The sequence below is a fragment of the Bombina bombina genome, chromosome 5, assembly GCF_027579735.1.
Source record: "Bombina bombina isolate aBomBom1 chromosome 5, aBomBom1.pri, whole genome shotgun sequence".
Lineage (NCBI taxonomy): Eukaryota > Metazoa > Chordata > Amphibia > Anura > Bombinatoridae > Bombina > Bombina bombina.
Genome location: NC_069503.1, coordinates 804122928 through 804143465, shown reverse-complemented (window position 1 = coordinate 804143465; position 20538 = coordinate 804122928). Strand labels below are relative to the sequence as shown.

Genomic DNA, 20538 nt, shown 5'->3' with positions numbered 1-20538 from the left:
TGACCTCTCCTTTTACCTGAATAAACAACAAACAAGGAAGATGTTTGTCTAAAATCCTTTGTAGCATCTAAATAGAATTTTAGAGCGCGAACAACATCCAAATTGTGCAACAAACGTTCCTTCTTTGAAACTGGTTTCGGACACAGAGAAGGTACGATAATCTCCTGGTTAATGTTTTTGTTAGAAACAACTTTTGGAAGAAAACCAGGTTTAGTACGTAAAACCACCTTATCTGCATGGAACACCAGATAAGGAGGAGAACACTGCAGAGCAGATAATTCTGAAACTCTTCTAGCAGAAGAAATTGCAACTAAAAACAAAACTTTCCAAGATAATAACTTAATATCAACGGAATGTAAGGGTTCAAACGGAACCCCCTGAAGAACTGAAAGAACTAAATTGAGACTCCAAGGAGGAGTCAAACGTTTGTAAACAGGCTTGATTCTAACCAGAGCCTGAACAAAGGCTTGAACATCTGGCACAGCTGCCAACTTTTTGTGAAGTAACACCGACAAGGCAGAAATCTGTCCCTTCAGGGAACTTGCAGATAATCCTTTTTCCAATCCTTCTTGAAGGAAGGATAGAATCCTAGGAATCTTAACCTTGTCCCAAGGGAATCCTTTAGATTCACACCAACAGATATATTTTTTCCAAATTTTGTGGTAAATCTTTCTAGTTACAGGCTTTCTGGCCTGAACAAGAGTATCGATAACAGAATCTGAGAATCCTCGCTTTGATAAAATCAAGCGTTCAATCTCCAAGCAGTCAGCTGGAGTGAAACCAGATTCGGATGTTCGAACGGACCCTGAACAAGAAGGTCTCGTCTCAAAGGTAGCTTCCAAGGTGGAGCCGATGACATATTCACCAGATCTGCATACCAAGTCCTGCGTGGCCACGCAGGAGCTATCAAGATCACCGACGCCCTCTCCTGATTGATCCTGGCTACCAGCCTGGGGATGAGAGGAAACGGCGGGAACACATAAGCTAGTTTGAAGGTCCAAGGTGCTACTAGTGCATCCACTAGAGCCGCCTTGGGATCCCTGGATCTGGACCCGTAGCAGGGAACTTTGAAGTTCTGACGAGAGGCCATTAGATCCATGTCTGGAATGCCCCACAGCTGAGTGACTTGGGCAAAGATTTCCGGATGGAGTTCCCACTCCCCCGGATGCAATGTCTGACGACTCAGAAAATCCGCTTCCCAATTTTCCACTCCCGGGATGTGGATAGCAGACAGGTGGCAGGAGTGAGACTCCGCCCATAGAATAATCTTGGTCACTTCTTCCATCGCTAGGGAACTCCTTGTTCCCCCCTGATGGTTGATGTACGCAACAGTCGTCATGTTGTCTGATTGAAACCGTATGAACTTGGTCCTCGCTAGCTGAGGCCAAGCCTTGAGAGCATTGAATATCGCTCTCAGTTCCAGAATATTTATCGGTAGAAGAGATTCTTCCCGAGACCAAAGACCCTGAGCTTTCAGGGATCCCCAGACCGCGCCCCAGCCCATCAGACTGGCGTCGGTCGTGACAATGACCCACTCTGGTCTGCGGAATGTCATCCCTTGTGACAGGTTGTCCAGGGACAGCCACCAACGGAGTGAGTCTCTGGTCCTCTGATTTACTTGTATCTTTGGAGACAAGTCTGTATAGTCCCCATTCCACTGACTGAGCATGCACAGTTGTAATGGTCTTAGATGAATGCGCGCAAAAGGAACTATGTCCATTGCCGCTACCATCAACCCGATCACTTCCATGCACTGAGCTACGGAAGGAAGAGGAACGGAATGAAGTATCCGACAAGAGTCCAGAAGTTTTGTTTTTCTGGCCTCTGTTAGAAAAATCCTCATTTCTGAGGAGTCTATAATTGTTCCCAAGAAGGGAACCCTTGTTGACGGGGATAGAGAACTCTTTTCCACGTTCACTTTCCAGCCGTGAGATCTGAGAAAGGCCAGGACGATGTCCGTGTGAGCCTTTGCTTGAGGGAGGGACGACGCTTGAATCAGAATGTCGTCCAGGTAAGGTACTACTGCAATGCCCCTTGGTCTTAGCACCGCTAGAAGGGACCCTAGTACCTTTGTGAAAATCCTTGGAGCAGTGGCTAATCCGAAAGGAAGCGCCACAAACTGGTAATGTTTGTCCAGGAATGCAAACCTTAGGAACCGATGATGTTCCTTGTGGATAGGAATATGTAGATACGCATCCTTTAAATCCACCGTGGTCATGAATTGACCTTCCTGGATGGAAGGAAGGATAGTTCGAATGGTTTCCATCTTGAACGATGGAACCTTGAGAAATTTGTTTAAGATCTTGAGATCTAAGATTGGTCTGAACGTTCCCTCTTTTTTGGGAACTATGAACAGATTGGAGTAGAACCCCATCCCTTGTTCTCTTAATGGAACAGGATGAATCACTCCCATTTTTAACAGGTCTTCTACACAATGTAAGAACGCCTGTCTTTTTATGTGGTCTGAAGACAACTGAGACCTGTGGAACCTCCCCCTTGGGGGAAGTCCCTTGAATTCCAGAAGATAACCCTGGGAGACTATTTCTAGCGCCCAAGGATCCAGAACATCTCTTGCCCAAGCCTGAGCGAAGAGAGAGAGTCTGCCCCCCACCAGATCCGGTCCCGGATCGGGGGCCAATATTTCATGCTGTCTTGGTAGCAGTGGCAGGTTTCTTGGCCTGCTTTCCCTTGTTCCAGCCTTGCATTGGTCTCCAAGCTGGCTTGGCTTGAGAAGTATTACCCTCTTGCTTAGAGGACGTAGCACTTTGGGCTGGTCCGTTTTTACGAAAGGGACGAAAATTAGGTCTATTTTTTGCCTTGAAAGGCCGATCCTGAGGAAGGGCGTGGCCCTTACCCCCAGTGATATCAGAGATAATCTCTTTCAAGTCAGGGCCAAACAGCGTTTTCCCCTTGAAAGGAATGTTTAGTAGCTTGTTCTTGGAAGACGCATCAGCCGACCAAGATTTCAACCAAAGCGCTCTGCGCGCCACAATAGCAAACCCAGAATTCTTAGCCGCTAACCTAGCCAATTGCAAAGTGGCGTCTAGAGTGAAAGAATTAGCCAATTTGAGAGCATTGATTCTGTCCATAATCTCCTCATAAGGAGGAGAATCACTATCGAGCACCTTTATCAGTTCATCAAACCAGAAATATGCGGCCGTAGTGACAGGGACAATGCATGAAATGGGTTGTAGAAGGTAACCCTGCTGAACAAACATCTTTTTAAGCAAACCTTCTAATTTTTTATCCATAGGATCTTTGAAAGCACAACTATCCTCTATGGGTATAGTGGTGCGTTTGTTTAAAGTAGAAACCGCTCCCTCGACCTTGGGGACTGACTGCCATAAGTCCTTTCTGGGGTCGACCATAGGAAACAATTTTTTAAATATGGGGGGAGGGACGAAAGGAATACCGGGCCTTTCCCATTCTTTATTAACAATGTCCGCCACCCGCTTGGGTATAGGAAAAGCTTCTGGGAGCCCCGGCACCTCTAGGAACTTGTCCATTTTACATAGTTTCTCTGGGATGACCAACTTTTCACAATCATCCAGAGTGGATAATACCTCCTTAAGCAAAATGCGGAGATGTTCCAACTTAAATTTAAATGTAATCACATCAGATTCAGCCTGATGAGAAATGTTCCCTGAATCAGTAATTTCTCCCTCAGACAAAACCTCCCTGGCCCCCTCAGATTGGGTTAGGGGCCCTTCAGAGATATTAATATCAGCGTCGTCATGCTCTTCAGTAACTAAAACAGAGCAGCCACGCTTACGCTGACAAGGGTTCATTTTGGCTAAAATGTTTTTGACATAGTAAGGAGTATTGGCGCGCTAGATGTACTAGGGGCCTCCTGAGTGGGCAAGACTCGTGTAGACGAAGGAGGGAATGATGCAGTACCATGCTTACTCCCCTCACTTGAGGAATCATCTTGGGCATCATTGTCATTATCACATAAATCACATTTATTTAAATGAATAGGAATTCTGGCTTCCCCACATTCAGAACACAGTCTATCTGGTAGTTCAGACATGTTAAACAGGCATAAACTTGATAAGAAAGTACAAAAAACGTTTTAAAATAAAACCGTTACTGTCACTTTAAATTTTAAACTGAACACACTTTATTACTGCAATTGCGAAAAAACATGAAGGAATTGTTCAAAATTCACCAAATTTTCACCACAGTGTCTTAAAGCCTTAAAAATATTGCACACCAAATTTGGAAGCTTTAACCCTTAAAATAACGGAACCGGAGCCGTTTTAAGCTTTAACCCCTTTACAGTCCCTGGTATCTGCTTTGCTGAGACCCAACCAAACCCAAAGGGGAATACGATACCAAATGACGCCTTCAGAAAGTCTTTTCTAAGTATCAGAGCTCCTCTCACATGCGACTGCATGCCATGCCTCTCAAAAACAAGTGCGCCACACCGGCGCGAAAATGAGACTCTGCTTATGCTTTGGGAAAGCCCCTAAGAAATAAGGTGTCTAATACAGTGCCTGCCGATATTATTATATCAAAATACCCAGATAAAATGATTCCTCAAGGCTAAATATGTGTTAATAATGAATCGATTTAGCCCAGAAAAGTCTACAGTCTAAATAAGCCCTTGTGAAGCCCTTATTTACGATCGTAATAAACATGGCTTACCGGATCCCATAGGGAAAATGACAGCTTCCAGCATTACATCGTCTTGTTAGAATGTGTCATACCTCAAGCAGCAAGAGACTGCACACTGTTCCCCCAACTGAAGTTAATTGCTCTCAACAGTCCTGTGTGGAACAGCCATGGATTTTAGTTACGGTTGCTAAAATCATTTTCCTCATACAAACAGAAATCTTCATCTCTTTTCTGTTTCTGAGTAAATAGTACATACCAGCACTATTTCAAAATAACAAACTCTTGATTGAATAATAAAAAACTACAGTTAAACACTAAAAAACTCTAAGCCATCTCCGTGGAGATGTTGCCTGTACAACGGCAAAGAGAATGACTGGGGTAGGCGGAGCCTAGGAGGGATCATGTGACCAGCTTTGCTGGGCTCTTTGCCATTTCCTGTTGGGGAAGAGAATATCCCACAAGTAAGGATGACGCCGTGGACCGGACACACCTATGTTGGAGAAAAAAAGTTAAACAGCACCTGACACCCACAATGGCTGGGGCACTCACCACCTCCTATGTACCAGACACCAGCAGACTAGAATTTTCCGTCGCCACACAGTCAGGAATGCGGAAATTGGAGACCAGAATGTAAACACGCTCGGTCACAAGGTGAACCAAACAGTTTAACAAAAGCGTGCCCAATCGTAAGGTCACGTTTCTTCGAAAGGCCGTTATGTTCTAAGCCACGAGACCAGTTAACACTACACATAAGCAGGTTGAATCACATAAACATGATTAAAGAAAACAAAATTTATGCTTACCTAATGTATTTCTCTTGTGGTGTATCCAGTCCACGGGTTTATCCATTACTTGTGGGATACTCTCCTTCCCAACAGGAAGCTGCAAGAGGACACCCACAACAGAGCTGTCTATATAGCTCCTCCCCTAACTGCCACCCCCAGTCATTCGACCGAAGACAAGCAAGAAAAAAGGAGAAACTATAGGGTGCAGTGGTGACTGTAGTTTAAAAATAAAAAATACCTGCCTTAAAATGACAGGGCGGGCCGTGGACTGCTCCTCTCTGTCTCCCCATCTGAACTTTCCACCTGTTGTTCTTCTCTTCTACCGGGCACCCACGTGACATCGACGGACGCATCGTCATCATCAACCCCTTCACTTGTATCTGACAACTCAACAACGGAAGCAACGGCGGGTACATCATCATCATCACACCGTGCGTCGTCCATGTCTGTTATGCTGCCTGACTGAGACATATCACAGTTATCTACATCCTCTGTCAATGATGGTTGCGCATCACTCATTTCTTCACACTGAGGTGTACATAACTCCTCTGACAGATCAAGTAAGGTGGCTGTGTTGCTAGTGTCGGTGGTGGCGGCAGGCGGGCGAGTGGTAAGTTGAGAGGTGGCCGAAGCTAAGTTAGAGGAGGAGGATGGTGCGTCAAGGTTACGAGCAGAAGCTGTAGAAGATTGGGTGTCCTGTGTTATAAAGTCAACTATTTCATCAGAAATTTTCGTGTTCATGGTACGTGGCCTAACACTGGGCATTATTCTATGGCCAAAGGGAATCACAGCACCACAACCACGACGGCCCCTGCGGGTTGGCCTGCCTCTGCCTGTCATTTTTGTTTTCAATTAGTGCTACTATGCGTGCAAGCTACTGTGAGTGGGCACAGTATACGCTGTGAGCCTGACACAAAAAAGAAGACTAATGTTTCACAGTCAAAATAGTTTTTTTATTTTTAAAATGTACACTTACACTACTATTAAACAAGAGAATAAGAGTGGTGGCACTGGGCAAGTGGGCACAGTATACGCTGTGAGCCTGACACAAAAAAGCAGACTGATGTTTCACAGTCAAAATAGTTTTTTTATTTTTAAAATGTAGACTTACACTACTATAAAACAAGATAATATGAGTGGTGGCACTGGACCAGTGGGCACAGTATACGCTGTGAGCCTGACACAAAAAAGCAGACTGATGTTTCACAGTCAAAATAGTTTTTTTATTTTTAAATGTACACTTACACTACTATTAAACAAGATAATGAGTGGTGGCACTGGTCAAGTACGCACAGTATATGCTGTGAGCCTGACACACAGGCTGGCAGTGGCAGGCTGGCCTGGCAACTGAAATTAGATTACACTAGCAGACTGATGTAAAAGTTTTTTGTTTTTTTTAAATTTACACTAATGTTACACCAGATATGAGTGGTGGCACTGAGCAAGTAGGCACAGTATATGCTGTGAGCCTGACACACAGGATGACAGTGGCAGGCGGGCAACTGCTATTAGATTACACTAGCAGACTGATGTAAAAGTTGTTTTTTTTTAAATTTACACTACTGTTACACCAGATATGAGTGGTGTGGCACTGGGCAAGTGGGTCTGGCACACACGCTGGCAGGCAGGCAACTGCAATTAGATTACACTAGCAGACTGATGTTTCACAGTCGAAAAAGTTTTTTTTTTTTAAATTTACAATACTGTTACACTAGCCAGATATGAGTGGTGGCACTGAGCAAGTAGGCACAGTATATGCTGTGAGCCTGACACACAGGCTGGCAGTGGCAGGCTGGCCTGGCAACTGAAATTAGATTACACTAGCAGACTGATGTAAAAGTTTTTTTTATTTTTTTTTATTTACACTAATGTTACACCAGATATGACTGGTGGCACTGAGCTAGTAGGCACAGTATATGCTGTAAGCCTGACACACAGGCTGGCAGTGGCAGGCAGGCAACTGCTATTAGATTACAAAGAAAAAAAAATAATAAAAAAATAAAGACTGATGTAGCCATAAAAAGGACTTTTTGGGGTGCTGTCCATACAGCAGAGATCAGATGAGTCCTTCAGGACTGTAGTGGACACTGAATACACTAGCCTAGCTATCGATTTCCCTATTAAATTAGCAGCAGCTACACTGTCCCTCCTCTCACTAACAATGCAGGATCAGAATGAATCTAAAATAGCTGCTGCCCAGGAGCTGGGAGGGAGTGTCTGCTGCTGATTGGCTGTAATGTGTCTGCAGACTGTGAGATACAGGGTCAAAGTTTACTCAATGATGACGAATAGGGGGCGGATCGAACATCGCATATGTTTGCCCGCCGCAGCGAACACGAACAAGCTATGTTCGCCGGGAACTGTTCTCCGGCGAACTGTTCGCGACATCACTAGTAATAGAAACTACTATAAAGAAGAATATGCACAAATACTGATCAAAAAATCCAGTATAAAACTTTTCAAAAAACTTACTTAGAAGCTCCCAGTGTAGCTCTGTTGATGTGGTTTGGCTGGGACACCCAGTGAAAGGGGCTGGGAAAACAAGAAGAGTAGACACCCCCCTCCCTCCATATGAAGAGACAGATAAACAGGAGCCAGCAGAAGTCTGTAAACGCATGTATACATCTAACATTGTGGGCTTGGATAAGAGTCTGAAAAACATAATTTATGTAAGAACTTACCTGATAAATTAATTTCTTTCATATTGGCAAGAGTCCCTGAGCTAGTGACGTATGGGATATACATTCCTACCAGGAGGGGCAAAGTTTCCCAAACTTCAAAATGCCTATAAATACACCCCCCACCACACCCACAATTCAGTTTAACGAATAGCCAAGAAATGGGGTGATAAGAAAGGAGCGAAAGCATCAACAAGGAATTTGAATAATTGTGCTTTATACAAAAAAATCATAACCACCACAAAAAGGGTGGGCCTCATGGACTCTTGCCAATATGAAAGAAATGAATTTATTATGTAAGTTCTTACATAAATTATGTTTTCTTTCATGTAATTGGCAAGAGTCCATGAGCTAGTGACGTATGGGATAGCAAATACCCAAGATGTGGAACTCCACGCAAGAGTCACTAGAGAGGGAGGGAAAGAAATAAAGACAGCCAATTCCGCTGAAAAAAGAATCCACAACCCAAATCAAAGGTTTTAATCTTTATAATGAAAAAAACTGAAATTATAAGCAGAAGAATCAAAATGAAACAGGTGCCTGAAGAACTTTTCTACCAAAAACTGCTTATGAAGAAGAGAAAACATCAAAATGGTAGAATTTAGTAAAAGTATGCAAAGAAGACCAAGTTGCTGCTTTGCAAATCTGATCAACAGAAGCTTCATTCTTAAAAGCCCAGGAAGTAGAAACTGACCTAGTAGAATGAGCCGTAATCCTCTGAGGCGGGGATTTACCCGACTCCATATAAAGAATGACGAATCAAAAGCTTTAACCAAGACGCCAAAGAAATGGGAGAAGCCTTCTGACCTTTCCTAGAATCAGAAAGGATAACAAATAGACTAGAAGTCTTTCTGAAATCTTTAGTAGCTTCAACATAATATTTCAAAGCTCTTACCACGTCCAAAGAATGTAAAGATCTTTCCAAAGAATTCTTAGGATTAGGACACAACGAAGGGACAACAATTTCTCTACTAATGTTGTTGGAATTCACAACTTTAGGTAAAAATTTAAATGAAGTCCGCAAAACTGTCTTATCCTGATGAAAAATCAGAAAAGGAGACTCACAAGAAAGAGCAGATAATTCAGAAACTCTTCTAGCAGAAGAGATGCCCAAAAGAAACAATACTTTCCAAGAAAGTAATTTAATGTCCAGAGAATGCATAGGCTCAAACGGAGCAGCCTGTAAAGCCCTAAAAACCAAATTAAGACTCCAAGTAGGAGAAATTGGCTTAATGACAGGCTTGATAGGAACCAAATCCTGTACAAAACAATTAATGTCAGGAAGATTAGCAATTTTTTTGTGAAACAGAACAGAAAGAGCAGAGATTTGTCCTATCAATGAACTTGCAGACAACCCCTTATCCAAACCATCCTGAAGAAACTGTAAAATTCTAGGTAATTCTAAAATAATGCCAAGAGAATTTATGAGAAGAACACCATGAAATGTAAGTCTTCCAAACTCGGTAATAAATATTTCTAGACACAGATTTGCGAGCCTGCAACATAGTATTAACCTCTATGACTAAGCACTAAGCATTCAATCTCCATACCTTCAAACTTAATGATTTGAGATCCTGATGGAAAAATGGACCTTGAGATAGAAAGTCTGGCTTTAACGGAAATGGCCAAGGTTGGCAACTGGACATCCGAACAAGATCCGCATACCAAAATCTGTGTGGCCATGCTGGAGCCACCAGCAGTACAAATGAACGCTCCATTATGATTTTGGAAATCACTCTTGGAAGAAGAACTAGAGGCGGAAAGATATAAGCAGGCTGATAATTCCAAGGAAGTGACAAGGCATCCACTGCTGTCCAGGGGTGTATTTATAGGCATTTTGAGGTTTAGGAAACTTTGCCCCTCCTGGTAGGAATGTATATCACATACGTCACTAGCTCATGGACTCTTGCCAATTATATGAAAGAAATAAGTACAGTGTTATTTAAAAAACAAACAAAAAAAAAAACACTACGAGATGGGCTATATAAATGGATCATCTAAAAAACATTTTTTGCAATGAAAAATCTATTGTACAATGTCCCTTTAAGTAGGGAAAGGCCAAAGAAAATATTCTGGAAATTCAAGAGCTCAGAAGAGATACAAAGCCTGGAATTGCAACTTTCCGACTAAGGGCTCGATTTATCAAAGGCTTCGCCTACCTAGGACTGCAGGTTCTCACAAGACCGCTGCTTCCCTAACTCTTCTCCACCTCTTAGGTAGAGAATTTCAATATCTCTGGTCTTGTCCGACTGGGGAGTTTGACAGCTCCTGCAAGCACGTGATTGGCTGTGTGCAGCAGGGGGCGGCGTTGCACAAGTGCAAAATAGCACTGTTTTGCAATGCTGAATTCCGGCAATTCTGCCAGCCAGAGACGAGCTGCGGCATACAGGGGCGCATTTGTACGCCCCTGTCCTCCGATACTTGATAAATCAAGACCTAAGTAGCTGTCCGTATAATACATACACAGTGCTGAAATTAGTTTTAGCAGGATTTTTGAAGAATTAAGCAAATTGACATCTTTATTTCAGATAACTGTTTTATTTCATTCTAGAGTCTGTAGTATACATATTTTAAGATCATAGTCATTAAAAATGTGATCACTTCACATGCAATTCTGGATAAATATGTGGTAATGTTACTAAAAATAGATTTATTCTATTTAGATTTTAGAATTACCTAAAAAACAAATTATATTCTGTATAAAAAATTAACCTGTAGACTTGAGTCTCCCATTATATACTTTGATCCCTCTATTATGGCCAAATAAGAGAATCGGAGTTGTCCAGGTGTCTGAATTAGTCCCATTCGATAGCTTCTCATATCTAACAATACTTGCTTTATGTCAACTGAAGATGGATCCTTCCTTTTTTCCATCTGGGAAAAAGAAAACAAAACACAAGAATATCAATTTTAGAAGACGTCTTGTGATTAAAAAAAAACAAAAAACTGACAAACACCTTTTTTTGAATTTCACTCATTACAAAACTGTACTCTTATCCCAGGGGTGCCCACACCTTTGTGTTGGGATCTAATTTTCTAATGACCAGCTTAACGAGATCTATCCACTAAAAAAAAAAAGCATACCTTTTCTTTAAAAAAAAAAAAAAAAAAACATTAAATCTCAGATCGCTCCTCACCTCCCTATAGATAGCTTTTCTTAGTTTAATTTACCATCTTTTATTAATTATAATTTACCCCCAAAAAACAACATTAAGCATATGATATAATCTCTATATGGTATGAGTGAGCATTTGCGGTTTATCTGTCAGCACCTCTACCTGTATAAGCAAATGTTGTTTGTGCAAAAGGTCTGCATCTTCCCCTCCCCTTCTATATACTGTATGTGTATATATATATATATATATATATATATATATATATATATATATATATATATATATATATATATATATATATATATATATATATATATATATATATATATATATATATATATATATATATATATATATACATACACATACATACAAAGAGAGAAGCGCTCTACCAGGAACGAACAACAGCTCAGTGGCTTGTTCTATGGCAATTTACCACCCGGAAGCAGCCTCTTTTAGACCAGTGTGCTTTTCACAGAAGAAGTCCTGAAGTATATCAGTCTGATCCCGCCAAGTAAGGTCAGTCCAGCCCCGAAATACCAGGCAATTCTCCTCTGAACAAGGAACATGACAACCCCATACGATCGTTTCGGTCTCCTATGGGCCTCGTCAGTGAGGTGCAGCCAAATTCCTCTAAGCACACTGGGCAAGGAGTCCACGTCTGGTTTCCCCCATCACCCATAGGGAGACTTCCCCAGGGTCATAATAATTTGCATACAAAGAGAGAAGCGCTCTACCAGGAACGAACAACAGCTCAGTGGCTTGTTCTATGGCGATTTACCACCCGGAAGCAGCCTCTTTTAGACCAGTGTGCTTTTCACAGAAGAAAACACTTTCCTGAAGTATATCAGTCTGATCCCGCCAAGTAAGGTCAGTCCAGCCCCGAAATACCAGGCAATTCTCCTCTGAACAAGGAACATGACAACCCCAGACGATCGTTTCGGCCTCCTATGGGCCTCGTCAGTGAGGTGCAGCCACATTCCTCTAAGCACACTGGGCAAGGAGTCCACGTCTGGTTTCCCCCATCACCCATAGGGAGACTTCCCCAGGGTCATAATAATTTGCATACAAAGAGAGAAGCGCTCAACCAGGAACGAACAACAGCTCAGTGGCTTTTTATATATATATATATATATATATATATATATATATATATATATATATATATATATATATATATATATATATATATTAGGCCTGTCAAAAATAATCGTTTTAACGATGCATCGCGATGCAGCATGAAACGATTCTGCAACGATGCGGTGAGACGCGAGAATCGATTAACGTTACCCACGTGACCAGCCTCCAGGACAAGTAACAGAAAGTGTGCGGTACAGCGTTTTGACGTCACGTCACCCAATAAAGCAACATGGGCGGTCTCTGGAAGTGCCGAAGTTACGCAGTAGGAGCAAAGCAGGAGTGTGTTGCCTGAGATTGATGATGGTGAATGTGATGACGATTCCGACTCCGCGTATACACAACGGTATACAGCTTCACGGCCGGCTCATTTTTATTTTGTGGGAGACAGAGGAGGAGACCTATGGTGAGAATTAGAAACTAATAACTGCTTAGTTACCAAAACGTCGTACATTTTGCCAATGCCATTGCCATGCCTAGTGCCTACTTGCCTATATATATTGCCTAGTAAACTAATTATTAGCTTACTGAAAGAGCAAATCAATAAGGGGTACACATTATTAAACAATAAGGGGTACAATTAAATACTTGCCTATATAGCCTAGTAATAATTATTAGCTTACTGAAAGATTTACTGAAAGAGCACAATCAATAAGGGGTACAATTAAATTATTTACTTAACGCTATGTAATACTACTACTGCTGGCTGAGGCTCAGGCTGCTGCATAATTGCTGCATTATTGAATATTGCATATATAAAATGTATTATAAATATAGTATACTATTATTGTCTATTAGTCTAATCTGTATCTATCTACATGTTTTTCACATGAATGCCTGGTCTGAAGTTGAAATATTTTAATAATATACACTTTTTATATATAATAGTATTTATTTATGTAATATAATAAATTTTATATATGCAATTTAATATGCAATGCAATTGCAAATGCATGTGCTGACTCTGAGTGCTCTCTTAAAAGATGCCAATCCGAAGAACCCAATCCCTGTTTTATAAGTTAACAAAACTTAACAAGGCTAAAAGCTGCATTTTTAAACATACTAAACTAAAGGCCATAAAACCCATTTTGTGATTCAAGAAAGTGCATGCAATTTTAAACAACTTTCCCAATTATATCATTTGCTTATCCTTTGTTGAAATGCATAGCCTCCTCCTTGTGTCGTGCACTAATGTGTGTGCAATGCATTGCTAAAATGTCATCAACAAACGATATCTGAGAAGTATGAAGAAAATTAAATAATAGAAGTTAGTTATGATGTTTATTTAAAATTGTATTCTCTATCTGTATTATGAAAGTAAATGTTTGGGTTTCATTGCACCTTTAACTTAGTGTGTAATATATTACAGTAACTTACAGTGTCAGTGAGTGATGTCCCCTACAATGCAATTTGTTTTCAAAATTATGTTGGCAAAATGTATGGCAAGTAGTTGAAGTTACTAGTACTTGTTGATTTTACATTTGCGGCTTGACATTTTGACAACTTGAACTTAGTGTTTTTGTTTGTTTGTTTTTTTAACACTGACCAAGTTCGACGTTGACAACAACATCATCCGTCACATATGTACATGTCATGCTAAAATGACAGAGGGAGACAAAAAAAGATAGAGATAAAAAAATGCACCTAGCATTTTAAAAGCAAGCATCGGAGCACATTTTGGATTTTATGATCATACTGGAAAGCACGAATTGGACAAGAAACACACGGTTTGTAAAGCCTGTCGCACAAAAAATTAAATACCTAGGGAATACTACTAACTTGGGAAATCACGTTAGCCGTTTTCACTCTGAGATGCTAACACCTGCCGCCAGGGCCACTGCCAACAAGACTAGCTGAAGCTCATCAGCCAAGAATTGATGCAATGCTGTCAACTTTGCCGCCCAACTCTGAAAATGGGAAGAGAATAACCAAAGCTGTGGCAAGTTTCATAGCGAAGGACCTACGGCCTTACTCTGTTGTGGAAAACCTTGGGTTTCGCAACCTGTTGAAGACTCTTGAGCCACGTTATAAGATCCCGTCACGCAATCACTTTACAAAAAACGTTATACCTGCACTCTACCACGAAACAAAAGCTCAGGTAATTGCATCAATGAGCCAAGCCAGTCGAGTCGCAATAATGTGTGATTCATGGACTTCAGTCACGACGGAGTCTTATGTAACCGTAACTGCACATTACGTTAGCAAGAACTGGCAGATCTTGTCGCATGTGCTGCAAACGATAGCAGTTTATGAGTCTCTCACGGGTTCTCATCTGGCGGAGCTACTGTCTTGTGTCGTGGAAGAATGGCAGCTGTCCGATAAATCTGTAGTGCTTGTGACCGACAATGCGTCAAACATGATTGTTGCTGCTCAAGTTGGAAAATTCCCTCATGTAAAATGCTTCGCCCATACACTGAATCTTGCATCCCAGCGGGCGCTGAAAGTGGCCACGCTCTCCAGGCTTTTAGGCAGAGTGCGACGAATATCAACATTTCTTCACCGCAGCACTACAGCAAACCACTGTCTGAAAGAAAAACAGAAATGTCTTGGCCTGAAGAATCAAAAGCTGATAACTGATGTGACAACAAGGTGGAACAGCTCATATGACATAGTCGAGAGGTTCCTAGAACAGCAACCTGCAATCTGTGCCACATTGTTGTCTCCAGAAGTCAGAAAAACACAATTTATGCTTACCTGATAAATTTATTTCTCTTGTGGTGTATCCAGTCCACGGATCATCCATTACTTGTGGGATATTCTCATTCCCAACAGGAAGTTGCAAGAGGACACCCACAGCAGAGCTGTTATATAGCTCCTCCCCTAACTGCCATATCCAGTCATTCGACCGAAAACACGCAGAGAAAGGAGAAACCATAGGGTGCAGTGGTGACTGTAGTTTAAATTAAAAAATTACCTGCCTTAAAATGATAGGGCGGGCCGTGGACTGGATACACCACAAGAGAAATAAATTTATCAGGTAAGCATAAAACAGAATTTATGCTTACCTGATAAATTACTTTCTCCAACGGTGTGTCCGGTCCACGGCATCATCCTTACTTGTGGGATATTCTCCTCCCCAACAGGAAATGGCAAAGAGCCCAGCAAAGCTGGCCATATAGTCCCTCCTAGGCTCCGCCTACCCCAGTCATTCGACCGACGGACAGGAGGAAATATATATAGGAGAAACCATGTGGTAACGTGGTGACTGTAGTTAGAGAAAATAATTCATCAGACCTGATTAAAAAACCAGGGCGGGCCGTGGACCGGACACACCGTTGGAGAAAGTAATTTATCAGATAAGCATAAATTCTGTTTTCTCCAACATAGGTGTGTCCGGTCCACGGCATCATCCTTACCTGTGGGAACCAATACCAAAGCTTTAGGACACGGATGAAGGGAGGGAGCAAATCAGGTCACCCAAACGGAAGGCACCACGGCTTGCAAAACCTTTCTCCCAAAAATAGCCTCCGAAGAAGCAAAAGTATATAATTTAAAAAAAAAAAAATTTGGTCAACAGGAACCTCATTCTTGAAGGCCCATGTGGAAGCCACAGCCCTAGTGGAGTGAGCTGTGATACTTTCAGGAGGCTGCCGTCCGGCAGTCTCAAAAGCCAATCTGATGATGCTTTTAAACCAAAAGGAAAGAGGTAGAAGTTGCTTTTTTACCTCTCCTTTAACAAGAATAAACAACAAACAAAGAAGATGTTTGTCTAAAATCTTCAGTAGCCTCTAAATAGAATTTTAGAGCACGGACAACGTCCAAATTGTGTAACAAACGTTCCTTCTATGAAACTGGATTCGGACACAAAGAAGGTACAACTATCTCCTGGTTAATATTTTTGTTGGAAACAACCTTCGGAAGAAAACCAGGCTCAGTACGTAAAACCACCTTATCTGCATGGACCAGATAGGGCGGAGAACACTGCAGAGCAGATAACTCAGAAACTCTTCTAGCGGAAGAAATTGCAACCTAAAACAAAACTTTCCAAGATAATAACTTAATATCTACGGAATGTAAGGGTTCAAACGGAACCCCTTGAAGAACTGAAAGAACTAGATTAAGACTCCAGGGAAGAGTCAAAGGTCTGTAAACAGGCTTGATTCTAACCAGAGCCTGAACAAACGCTTAAACGTCTGGCACAGCTGCCAGCCTTTTGTGAAGTAAAACAGATAAAGCAGAGATCTGTCCCTTCAGAGAACTTGCAGAAAAACCTTTCTCCAAACCTTCTTGTAGAAAGGAAAGAATCTTAGGAATTTTTATCTTGTTCCATGGGAATCCTTTAGATTCACACCAACAGATATATTTTTTCCATATATTATGGTAAATTTTTCTAGTTACAGGCTTTCTAGCCTGAATAAGAGTATCTATTACAGAATCTGAAAACCCACGCTTTGATAAAATCAAGCGTTCAAACTCCAAGCAGTCAGTTGGAGGAAAACCAGATTCGGATGTTCGAATGGACCCTGAATAAGAAGGTCCTGTCTCAAAGGTAGCTTCCATGGTGGAGCCGATGACACATTCACCAGGTCTGCATACCAAGTCCTGCGTGGCCACACAGGAACTATCAAGATCACCGAAGCCCTCTCCAGATTGATCCTGGCTACCAGCCTGGGAATGAGAGGAAACGGTGGGAATACATAAGCTAAGTTGAAGATCCAAGGTGCTACTATTGTATCCAATAGAGTCGCCTTGGGATCCCTGGATTTGGACCCGTAACAAGGGACCTTGAAGTTCTGACGAGAGGTCATCAGAACCATGTCTGGAATGCCCCATAATTGAGTTATTTGGGCAAAGATTTCCAGATGGAGTTCCCACTCCCCCGGATGCTCCTCCATCGCCAAGGAACTCCTTGTTTCCCACTGATGGTTGATATATGTAACAGTCGTCATGATGTCTGATTGAAACCTTATGAATTTGGCCTTTGCTAGTCAAGGCCAAGCCTTGAGAGCATTGAATATCGCTCTCAGTTCCAGAATGTTTATCGGGAGAAGAGATTCTTCCCGAGACCATAGACCCTGAGCTTTCAGGGGTTCCCAGACCGCGCCCCAGCCCACCAGACTGGCGTCGGTCGTGACAATGACCTACTCTGGTCTGCGGAAGCTCATTCCCTGTGACAGGTTGTCCAGGGTCAGCCACCAACAGAGTGAATCTCTGGTTATTTGATCTACTTGTATCGTCGGAGACAAGTCTGTATAATCCCCATTCCACTGTCTGAGCATGCACAGGTGTAATGGTCTTAGATGAATTCGTGCAAAAGGAACTATGTCCCTTGCCGCAACCATCAAACCTATTACTTCCATGCACTGCGCTATGGAAGGAAGAAGAACAGAATGAAGTACCTGACAAGAGCTTAGAAGTTTTGATTTTCTGGCCTCTGTCAGAAAAACCTTCATTTCTAAGGAAACTATTATTGTTCCCAAGAAGGGAACTCTTGTTGACGGGGACAGAGAACTTTTTTCTATGTTCACTTTCCACCTGTGAGATCTGAGAAAGGCTAGGACAATGTCCGTATGAGCCCTTGCTTTTGACAGAGACGACACTTGAATCAGGATGTCGTCCAAGTAAGGTACTACTGCAATGCCCCTTGGTCTTAGCACCGCTAGAAGGGACCCTAGTACCTTTGTGAAAATCCTTGGAGCAGTGGCTAATCCGAATGGAAGTGCCACAAACTGGTAATGTTTGTCCAGAAAGGCGAACCTTAGGAACCGAAAATGTTCCTTGTGGATAGGAATACGTAGGTACGCATCCTTTAAGTCCACCGTGGTCATGAATTGACCTTCCTGGATGGTAGGAAGGATCGTTCGAATGGTTTCCATTTTGAACGATGAAACCCTTAGAAACTTGTTTAGAATCTTGAGATCTAAAATTGGTCTGAATGTTCCCTCTTTTTTGGGAATTATGAACAGGTTGGAGTAAAAACCCATCCCTTGTTCTCCTAATGGAACAGGATGAATCACTCCCATGCTTAACAGGTCTTCTACACAGTGTAAGAATGCCTGTTCGAAGATAATTGAGACCTGTGGAACCTTCCCCTTGGGGGTAGTTCCCTGAATTCCAGGAGATAACCTTGAGAAACTATTTCTAGCGCCCAAGGATCCTGAACATCTCTTGCCCAAGCCTGAGCAAAGAGAGAAAGTCTGCCCCCCACCAGATCCGGTCCCAGATCGGGGGCCAACACTTCATGCTGTTTTGGTAGCAGTGGCAGGTGACTTGGCCTGCTTACCCTTGTTCCAGCCTTGCATCGGCCTCCAGGCTGGCTTGGTTTGAGAAGTATTACCCTCTTGCTTAGAGGGTGTAGAATTTGAGGCTGGTCCGTTTCTGCGAAAGGGACGAAAATTTGGTTTATTTTTAGCCTTAAAAGACCTATCCAGAGGAAGGGCGTGGCCCTTTCCCCCAGTGATGTCTGAAATAATCTCTTTCAAGTCAGGGCCAAACAGTGTTTTACCCTTGAAAGGGATGTTAAGCAAAAGCGCTCTGCGCGCCACGATAGCAAACCCTGAATTATTCGCCGCTAATCTAGCTAATTGCAAAGCGGCATCTAAAATAAAAGAGTTAGCCAATTTAAAAGCTTGAACTCTGTCCAAAACCTCCTCGTACGAAGATTCTTTATTGAGCGACTTTTCTAGTTCTTCGAACCAGAAACACGCAGCTGTAGTGACAGGAACAATGCATGAAATTGGTAGTAGAAGGTAACCTTGCTGAACAAACATCTTTTTAAGCAAACCCTCTAACCTTAAATCCATAGGATCTTGAAAGCACAACTATCTTCTATAGGAATAGAAGTGCGTTTGTTTAGAGTAGAAACCGCCCCCTCGACCTTGGGGACTGTATGCCATAAGTCCTTTCTGGGGTCGACTATAGGAAATAATTTCTTAAATATAGGGGGAGGACAAAAGGTATGCCGGGCCTTTCCCACTCCTTATTTACTATGTCCGCCACCCGCTTGGGTATAGGAAAAACATCGGGGGGCACCGGAACCTCTAGGAACTTGTCCATCTTACCTAATTTCTCTGGAATGACCAAATTGTCACAATCATCCAGAGTAGATAATACCTCCTTAAGTAGTGCGTGGAGATGTTCTAATTAAAATTTAAAAGTTACAATATCAGGTTCTGCTTGTTGAGAAATTTTCCCTGAATCTGAAATTTCTCCCTCAGAGAAAACCTCCCTCCTGGCCCCTTCAGATAGGTGTGAGGGTATGTCAGAACAGATATCATCAGCGTCCTCTTGCTCTTCAGTGTTTAAAACAGAGCAATCACGCTTTCTCTGATAAGTAGGCATTTTGGAAAAAATGCATGCAATAGAATTATCCATTACAGCCATTAAGTGTTGTATGGTAATAAGTATTGGCGCACTAGATGTACTAGGGGCCTCTTGTGTGGGCAAAACTGGTGTAGACACAGAAGGGGATGATGCAGTACCATGCTTACTCCCCTCATTAGAGGAATCATCTTGGGCAATATCATATCTATGGCATTATAATCCCTACTTTGTTTGGACATTATGACACAAATATATCACATATATTTAAAAGGGGAGACACATTGGCTTTCATACATATAGAACATCGTTATCTGATGGTTCAGACATGTTAAACAGGCTTAAACTTGTCAAAGCACAAAAAACGTTTTACAATAAAACCGTTACTGTCCCTTTAAATTTTAAACTGAACACACTTTATTACTGAATATGTGAAAAAGTATGAAGGAATTGTTCAAAATTCACCAAAATTTCACCACAGTAACTTAAAGCCTTAAAAGTATTGCACACCAAATTTGAAAGCTTTAACCCTTAAAATAACGGAACCGGAGCCGTTTTTACATTTAACCCCTATACAGTCCCAGGTATCTGCTTTGCTGAGACCCAACCAAGCCCAGAGGGGAATACGATACCAAATGATGCCTTCTATAAGCTTTTTCAGTGGTTCTTAGCTCCTCACACATGCATCTGCATGCCATGCTTTCCAAAAACAACTGCGCATTAGAGGCGCGAAAATGAGGCTCTGTCTATGACTAGAAAAGGCCCCCAGTGAAAAAGGTGTCCAATACAGTGAATCCGTTTTTATTAAAACAATCCCCAAGATTTAACAACTATTAAAAGTAATAATCTGCCAAATATACTTAGTAAAGTAATCGTTTTAGCCCAGAAAAATGTCTACCAGTTTTTTAAGCCCTAATGAAGCCCTTTATTCTTTTACTTAAACTA

General features: G+C 41.9%; 1 protein-coding gene across 1 annotated transcript in view; it reads right to left on the bottom strand.

Moving 5' to 3' along the window:
* Positions 1 to 20538, bottom strand: part of PTPN2 (protein tyrosine phosphatase non-receptor type 2) — a 426691-nt gene that overhangs the window by 122819 nt on the left and 283334 nt on the right. Inside the window, exon 7 of the mRNA XM_053714893.1 lies at positions 10793 to 10954. Coding sequence (XP_053570868.1) covers positions 10793 to 10954 — 162 coding nt within the window. The remainder of the gene's footprint in view (positions 1 to 10792; positions 10955 to 20538) is intronic.